We start from the raw sequence: 8,662 nt of genomic DNA, 5'->3' as shown, positions 1-8,662 counted from the left end.
AGCTCACATCCAGAGCCTTGAAAAATGCCCATGCCCTTTGACCCATTAATCCTACTTCTGAAAATCTCTTCTAAGGAAATAATTCCAAATGCAGAAAAAGCTCTCTGCATAGAAGCTCATCACAGCAATATAGGTAATAGGTCTAGAAGTATTTAAAAATGCCACAACAGATGAGGAGGAGGACACAGGACGAATCTAGTCACTGGTCTCTGAGCTCCATGAGGACAAGGACAGTGTTTGTTTTATCTACCACTGTCTCCCCAGCCCCTACCATGTGTCTGACATCATTGTTAAATGAATGAATAAAAGTATTATAAGGTTAAGCAACAAAAAAGATATAAAATAATCCTTAAGCACCCTATATAATAAAAGGCTAATATGCAAATTGTCCTCTCGATGAGGAATTCGACTGGGAGTTCCACCAGGGGGTGGGGTCGGCTGGCCAACTGCCTGCAGCCCCTCCCCCAAGCCAGCCCCGCCCCTGATTGGCCCTCCCACCCTGATCAGGACGGGCCAGCCAGACCCCACTGGTGCACAAATTCATGCACCGGGCCTCTAGTTATATATAACTATGCTTACGTATTATATACTAGAGGCCCGATGCACGAAGATTAGTGCAAGAATGGGCCTTCCTTCCCCTGGCTGCCCGCACGGCCTTTGCTCTGGCCAGAGCTGCCTTTCCGCCTTTGCTCCAGCCCAGAGCCACCTTTCCACCTTCCCACACTGCCCAGAGGCCCCACAACTCAGGTGTTCCGCACCACCCCAGCCGCTTGGTGCCTGCATATGCAAATTAGCCTACCATCTTTGTTGGGTTAATTTGCATATTTGCTCCTGATCGGCTGGTGGGCATCATGAAGGTACAGTCAATTTGCATCTTTCTCTTTTATTAGTGTAGATAACAGTTTGACCTCAATCATGTTTAAAAAATAATAAAACTTAACACTACATAAAAACTAAAGAAATGGCTCCACAAAATGTAAATAATGATTATCTTTCTGTAGAAGAACATGATTTCCTCTTTCATTTTATTTTTGTGTAGTTTGCATATTTTCATGATTGAATATGATTTGTTTTACAATGTGAAAAGCAAGCAAGGTCATTTCTTGAGAAAGGAAGGGCTAGAGTTAGAGGAGTTAAGCTCACACCATCAGGATTTGATAAGGCATTGCACTTGTTAACAGTTCCCAGGCACTTTTTGTGGGTGAGAGTCTCCATTTGCTGCCATGATGCTCCTCCGAAGATGGGCTCATCTCACTACCAGCAGGGACAGGTCCTTACTTGGGCCAGCAAAGGCTCCTCTGGGAGCCTGAGAGATTCTGTTCAGGGGAACCAGCTTTCTAAACTCTAAACTGCAGCATTTTCTAAACTCTTAATCAGCTGTAAAAAATAAAATCCAGCAGGAAAAAACACTTGATGATACAGTTTTAAATGAAATAGAACAGAATACAGAGAGGCATGTTCATAAGAATATAACTATGCAAACAGTTTATTTGGCAAATATTTATTCAAGGAATGAAAAGACTTCAGAAGAAATATGTTCGCATACAGCCAGAGAAGAGACAACCAACCAAAGCTTTTTCATTAATACCACTTTAAAGCCGTATCTCCCGAACTAGATTCCTAAAGGCCAACACCTGGTGCCACTGAGGGTATCTTCAAGTGCTCCAAGTTCCAGGACAAATGGTTTTTAAAGCAGAGCTTTCCAAACTTGCATGTGTGCGCCACTAACTTGGAGATTTTGATAAAATGCAGATTCTGATTCAAAAGGTCTGAAGTGGGAACACCAAGTTCTGCATGTCTTACAAGCTCTGGGTGATGCTGAGGCTGCTGGTCTTCTGAAGACACTCTGAGCAGCAAGTTCCCAGGGTGCTGGGTAGCCAGGCAATTCCAAGGGTCATTGGGAACCAGGAACAATAGGCAGCCATCTAGGCAGGCCGTGCCAACTGAAGCAAGGTGAGGAAAGCAGAGATGACACTTAATAAGGCCTCTACCCACTACCCCAATTCACCAGATGCATAGCCTGGTCCCTGGTCCTCAAGCATCTTGACACCACTGAGAAGAGTGATGTGAAGCAAACTCCAGGCAATTTCATGGGATATAGAGGGGCCTGAGGCCTCCGGTTCCTTGGGGAGCTTGGTCAATGACATCTTGCTGGGATGGGTCCCAAGACTGGGTTTTCTGGCAGGTGGTTGCCTGGAGCAGCCGACAGCAGATGGCACCATAGAACAAGCACAAGTTGCATCCAAGAAAGTGTCAACAATCTTTCCAAAAACTAGGACAAAGTTGAAGAAAGAAACAAAATGGGAGAGTGGCCAAAACCTGGGACAAAACAAACAGCCCCAGGAAAGGAACTGATGACTCAAAGTGCACTTGTCTTGAGTGTTGGCTGCACAGGTTCTTGGTTAGGGGCCAGGCCAGAAAGACAGTCAGATATGGCTGTTCCATCTCCTGCTACCTGGCCCTTTGCCAGTCTCAGGAGCCTCACAGTGAGGCTCCTCTAGAGTTATAGGCACCTGAATACCCTGCCCTGGGAGGTCATGATGGGTTCAGCCACTGTCGATTCTGCTGGAGGTTGGGTAGGTCTGGGCAGACAGAGTCAGGCCCATCCAAAGGGGTCCATGAGCAAGCTTGACATTTCCGCCTTCTGCAAGGACAAGCTTTCTGGTCCACACACAGACGAAGCCTTGGATCCAGCTCAGCATCCAGAAAACTGGCCCATGACTTCCCAGGTGAGATATTCATCCTCATCATAGCCCTTGCACCACTTTCCCTGGCTGGAGGAAGGGACCCCTCCTGCTTTCAGCCTGCACTCCCTTAAGCCAAGGACTCCCTGCCCCTCCCACTACCAACGGCCACTGGGAGGCCCAAAGATGTGAGGAGGCTTTGAAATAATCATGACACATCACCTAGAGTAAGTCAGTTCCGTGGTCAGAGTGTGAAACGAAGGAGGCTTGAGTCACTGTAGGCCTCAGCAGTGGTCGACCCTGGGGAAGGTCACAGAGTCACTGGACAGTTATCTTGTCAAGAGAGGTCCTGGGAGGCAAGGAAGGGCAGATAACATGTGGCTGCAGCAACCTGAGCCCTTCCCGTGCTTGAGCCTGACACAGGGCACCAGTCCTCAGCTATACAGGCAGTTTTCCCCTCAGCTTACCATGCAGAGCTTTCTGGGGCTCTCTCCCTGTGCCAGGGCCTATCTGGGGCATGGAGGATACAAGCTCTATGACAATGCAGATGTCACCCTCAAGGTCCTCACAATCTTATCAAGGGGAGATACTTACAGGCTTATTTCCATACAAGATGGCAGATGCAGTGAAAGAGGAAAAAGATGGAATAGGATGTGAAACATGTCATTCCTGCTGCTCAGGGCTGATTTTCCTACTTCAGAGGGCTGTGAGGACCCAAGACTACCAGAATCACTGTCACTGGGCATGCTAATCAAATAACAGTAACCCCACTGTCTTGCCTCCATAGAATCCTTTACCGCTTACATCCACAAGCATCATCTCTCACAGAGGTTAGGGGCTGACCAATCCAGAGCTCTGACTCCATGTGCTCATTCCCTCACCCCACAGTGACCTTGCAATCTCATTGGTAGAGGTGGAATCCCTGGGTTCCCAGGCCGGACATCTGTTGCTGAGTTACCAGAATGAACCCTGCCTGCTACTTGCAGACCATCTCTGGCTCTGGCATCTGCTCAAGCTGTAAGGCATACTGTGACCCAAAGAATCCAGACTCAGAAGTCCCCCAGGAACAAATAGCTGAACCGTCTGAATGTCAGGCTTCACAAGGCAAATACATGCAAAAATGGGCTCTTGCCAGCCTACCTGGGCCCCAGAAAGCCAGTAATATGGAGTATCTCCCTCAGCTTACACAAGCCCACTTAGTGAAGTCAAGGAGCCTGGCAATGAGCAAGGCAAAGAGAAGCTTTGGACCTGGCTACGTGGGGTTGGACCTGCAACTGAGCCTCAGAGACCCTTTGGAGGCTTCTGTGTGTACTGTGGACAGGGGCAGGTGCTCCAGCTCCTCCAATGGGGTGCTCTTCTGGCAAGTCAGCACCAGGGCCTTGACCTCCTTTCTGAAGTTGGTGTTGAGAAAGCCATAGATGAAAGGGTTGACACAGGTGGAGGCCATGGCCAGCAGGTGGCATACCAAGAAGATGAGGTTGCCATGACAAATGGGGATGGCCTCATGGTACCAGTCCTCCAGGCTGTTGAACACATGCAGGGGCAGCCAGAGGAGGGCAAAGGCAGCCACCATTGCAACAAGGATCCCATTGATCCGCTTTAGCTGCCAAGCCTGCGAGCTGTAGGTGCCCTTGCGGAACGCCCGCCTCTGCTTCCGCAGGCGCCGGTAGATGCGCACATAGCAGACCAGGATGAAGGCCAGCGGAATGCAGTACTGGCAGAGCAGCAGGAACGTGGTGTATATGATGCGGTGGTGGCTCAGTGGCCAGGACTCGGTACAGACCACCTTATCGGCCAGAAATTCCACAGCCCTGGAATGGTTCTTGTGAAAGACATTCTCCAGAACACTGTTGGCCAGAAAAGGCAGGGAGAGGAAGCAGGCAATGAGCCAGATGACCCCAATCCCCAGGTAGGCCTGAGAGACACTGGGCTTCCAGCCTGTTGGGTTGATGATGAGCTGATGCCTTTCTAGGGCCACAAGGACAAGAGAGAGGATGGAGACTGTCACTGATATACACTGGATGAAGGCTGACATCTTGCAGAGGGCCTCGCCAAAGATCCAGTAGTCCATGATGGTATAGATGGCCGTGAGCGGCTGGCAGATGAGGCACATGAGGAAGTCGGAGAAGGCCAGGTTGGCAATGAGCAGGTTGGTAACATTGGCATTCTCCTTCTGCCTAACCATCACACATATCAGGCAGAGGTTGCCCAGGACTCCCACAACGGTCTCAATGCTGTAGGAGGTAACAATAAAGACCATCACGTCTGTCGAATCCTGGCAGTGGTCAAAGAAGTTGTACAGGACGCCCTTTGACTTACTCCTGTTTTGGCCCTGTGGGGATCCTGGGAGCAGCAAGGACGGAAAATGAGAGCTATTCATGGTGCATGTGAGAAGATCCCAGGAAGTTCAGTGGTGACAGCTGCAAAGTAAAGAAACAAATAGCACTCAGAGCTTGTGCATCCTGTGTGAAATCCAGGGAGGAGCAGGATTCAGGGAGAGATGTTTGCGGCTGCTTGGTCCCCAAGGCTGGGACTTAGAGGACCTGAGACTCAGAGATGTAAAGCAAGTTGCCCATACTCACACAGCTAATAAGTTATGGGGTCCAAATTCAAATCTAGATCTGTCTCATGCCAAAACTTGTTCCAAAAATTGCCTCTGACCTCGGGCCTGGAGGCAGTTTTGATAATAAAAAATATGTGGATTATTGTATGCAAAGTTCAGGGAGAGAATTGCTCAGGGAGCATGAGTAGAAATCTCCTTGTCAAATTTTATCCAAATAGGGACAGCATCAATGCCAACGTGTGCTAAGGTCCTTCCATCGCATGCCATGCCCTTTAGGGCAGACCAAAACCTCGGGTGTGACACACAGCGCCCTCCTGGCCTCAGCCACTACCTGCCCTGCCAGCCTTGTTTATGGGATGACACATGGCAAAGGTGAAGACTGCCAGGTATGCAAAAACTGTGTCATCAGCACACTGGCTCTCTCTTCCTCCCCGCCATGTGTACACACCTGCCTGGCCAGGGTCATGGGATGCCCACTGCTCTCGCTAGGGGCTCCCTCCATGCCTATACTCAAGTCACCTGAAACAGCTTGCAGTTCCCAAATACACCAGCCTGGCCCACACCTCCGTGCACCTGCCCTTTTCCTCTGGTGCCTCTGTAACACCAGGGATCCTCTGTCAAGATAAATTGGAATTTGGACTCCAGAGCCTCCAGGTGGTAATGCCAGTGACAGATGTTTTGAGATGGAGCACCACCATATCATTACACACATCCTGTGACTCACTGTCCTCATTAGTCCTCTAATCCCCACGAATCCCACAAGCAGTTCTCAACCTTCAGGGAGCATCGAATCACTCCGGGGAACGTTGCAAGTGCAGGTTCCAGAGCCTCTTATCAGGCGATGCGGTTGAGTGAGCCTGGAATGAGCCCAGAAATCTGTATTTTAACCAGTGGCCTGTGTGAATCTGAGACTGGGCTTCCAGGCTCTTGGGCTGATGATGAGCTGGTGCCTCTCTAGGGCCAGGAGGACAACACATGGTCCTGGGGACCCATTTCAATAACACTGTTCACAGAGAAATGCTCTCACATATTCTAAGTCCCATACAATGGTCTCATCTATTAGTGAGCAGGTATCTGTTCTCCATGATCAAGTGCTTAGTTGGTGCAGTTTTTACAGAGTATGGGCAAAATTAGCCAGATGAGCAAAATCTATTTGTCGGCCATCATAAATGTCACTCCCCATGCATTTGGTGTGGCTTATACAGATGAGTCGATTTGGCCAGGACAAGATCAAGGCATGAGTCCCACTGACAGCCCACGGCTTATTTCGGTTACCAGGCCTCAGAGGTAAGAAGATTCTTCTAGCATCATAGTCATCTGGCAAAAAGAACCATTTGGAACTGGATGTGATAAAATGAAATATACCAGGGCCAAATGTAAGGTCTAGTATTAGGGTCAAAAAACCACCACAGCTGCCCAAACTGTGGCGGAGGCCCTGTGCTCAGTCAGAGCAGCAAGTGGGACAAAACCCAGGGCCTGGCTGACCACCAGCCCAGCCAGTACGAGGCAGGGAGCCACGCCAACGCTCCACCTGGCCAAGGACAGCACAGGTCAGAGTGGGAGGAGGACCAGATGGGAGGACCTGCTGCATTGCTCCACCGCTCAGTAAGCACGTGCCAAGCCCATGCTACACACAGGACTGCAAAGATGACACAGACATTCATGCCCCCAGACCAGAGGAACTGACCACAGGAATGCAGATGCACCTCAAAGCCACACAGCCACCGCCCAAGCCAGTGGCGCGCAATGCCTGTGCGCTCTGGATTTAGCTCCCAGGCAGCTCCCAAGGTAGCAATGCCTACCTGCAACCATGGGGGAGGCCTCCGCTGCAGCCTGCCACCCCCTCCCCCCACTCCCCTAAACTCCCACCCCCACCCCCGTCAGAGGAAAACTGGTAAGTAATACAGACACTAGCAAACGCTCAGGAGGGAAGACTGGAGAGAGGGACGTCTGCTTTGTTTTCTGAAATTTCAAACAAAGAGCTCCTGTCCCCTAATGCCCGCGGTGCCCAGACACTTCCCAGCACGCCTACCTCCTCTCCTCGGCTCGCAGGTGAGGCAGCGCCTACGTCGCAGGCGAGGACCCGAGGCTGCCTGTGGGAGCCCAAGTCCGCAGAAGGGCGTGGTGCTCCTCCCCGCCCCCACTGGCGGCTCGGACCCGGGTTGTGAAGCCCATCCGGCGCCCCTCCCAGTGCCTGAGGCTCCCCTGGCGGACCTCTCGAACCCTGGGGAGGGGCGCCCCTCAACCCCAGGACCCACGGGGCGCGCCGCGTGGCCGCCCGCCCGCCGCCCGGGACCGCCGCCCACGAACTGGCACTGCGCTGCGCGCTCTCTCCCCGGCGCCACCGGCCGCCGACCTCCCGCCACTCCCCACGCGCACCCAGTAACCCCAGGCACCGTCCCTGGCGCCGCGAGGGGAATGGCCCGGAGCTGGGAGCGCGGCCCTTTCTAGCATGGCAGCTGCCACTTAGAGCAGGTGTGCATCCTACAGGCACCCCCCTTTGGTCATTACACAGCTCCAGGAAGCGGGCATTTTTCTTCCAGTTTTTCTGTTGAAGCCAAGTGAGACTCAGAGAGCGAGCGCCTTTCCCGGCCACCCACCGGCCTGCCGTTCTCTGCCCACCCTCCCCCCACCCCACCCTCCCACCCTCCCGCCCCAGCCGGCTTGGGTGCACACACAGCGCAAGGTCTGACGAAGGAAAGAAGGAAGGAAGGAAGGCATGCAGTTGGTGCGACCTCGTTGTAATAGTGGCTGCCGGCATCTGAAGTGCAGAATATTCCCTGTCCAGAACCCGCCCAGCGATAGACACCTGCTCTCTGTGCGGGAAAGAACGAACCTGCTCCTCCTGGGCCCTGTGTGGGCTGAGCTGCCTGCAGCCTCCGAGGCTTGCACCAACCCAGCAAGGCAGGCTGGCACGTGGACATGTTTGAGAACCACTGCCCAGGGCACAGAGTCCTGGACCTCAGCCCTAGCCCCCGTGGGTCAGAGCGCAGCAGAGGAGGTGAGAGGGCGGTGGGAGCCGTGAAGGGCTCTCTAGGGGGAAGAACCTGCTCTAATTCCACCCTCATCCCCTACCTGGGAAAGTATGGTCAGCCCATTTCACAGATAAGAAAACTGAGACTCAAAGAAATGAAGTCACTTGTCTCAGCCACCCAACTCATAGATGGTGGCGCTGAGATTTTAACCCACAGGCCAAGCTCCTGCTCCCTTCCTGAGAGGGGAAGGGAGCTGCTCACAGCAGACCTTCCTAGTTGAACCAACAGGGCAGGAGCTCAAGGTGCTGCGGAGGGAAAGAGCACCCCCTGGCGGCAGCACAACTGGAGCCAGGGAAGCTCCCCAAGAAAGCCAAGCACACAAGCAAGAAGCTGGGAGGTCCTTCCCCACACTGCTGGGGCCAGGACCCAGCCTGGAAGGT

The 8,662-nt window shown here is 52.4% G+C and overlaps 1 protein-coding gene across 3 annotated transcripts; it reads right to left on the bottom strand.

Moving 5' to 3' along the window:
* Nucleotides 1-1,485: 1,485 nt before the first annotated feature.
* LOC132214709 (neuropeptide Y receptor type 4-2) lies at nucleotides 1,486-7,517 on the bottom strand. 3 transcript variants are annotated; one of them, XM_059662062.1, is made up of 3 exons: nucleotides 7,280-7,517; nucleotides 5,972-6,104; nucleotides 1,486-5,104 (listed from the first exon to the last, which is right to left on the bottom strand). In XM_059662062.1, the coding sequence occupies exon 3, from the start codon at nucleotides 5,062-5,064 to the stop codon at nucleotides 3,937-3,939; it is 1,128 nt and encodes a 375-aa protein (XP_059518045.1). In that variant the 5' UTR covers nucleotides 5,065-5,104; nucleotides 5,972-6,104; nucleotides 7,280-7,517; the 3' UTR covers nucleotides 1,486-3,936. The 3 variants fall into 3 exon arrangements, with proteins under 3 accessions (XP_059518045.1, XP_059518044.1, XP_059518046.1); XM_059662061.1 differs by lacking the exon at nucleotides 5,972-6,104; XM_059662063.1 differs by lacking the exons at nucleotides 5,972-6,104; nucleotides 7,280-7,517 and having other exon boundaries at nucleotides 1,486-4,918; nucleotides 5,004-5,106.
* Nucleotides 7,518-8,662: the final 1,145 nt, after the last annotated feature.

The sequence above is a fragment of the Myotis daubentonii genome, chromosome 13 (genome assembly GCF_963259705.1).
Source record: "Myotis daubentonii chromosome 13, mMyoDau2.1, whole genome shotgun sequence".
NCBI lineage: Eukaryota > Metazoa > Chordata > Mammalia > Chiroptera > Vespertilionidae > Myotis > Myotis daubentonii.
This window is presented reverse-complemented; position numbering and strand designations above follow the sequence as displayed.

Excerpts from the sequence above, each read along its gene's own strand:
- LOC132214709 (XM_059662062.1), bottom strand. The coding sequence starts at position 5,064 with ATGAATAGCTCTCATTTTCCGTCCTTGCTGCTCCCAGGATCCCCACAG.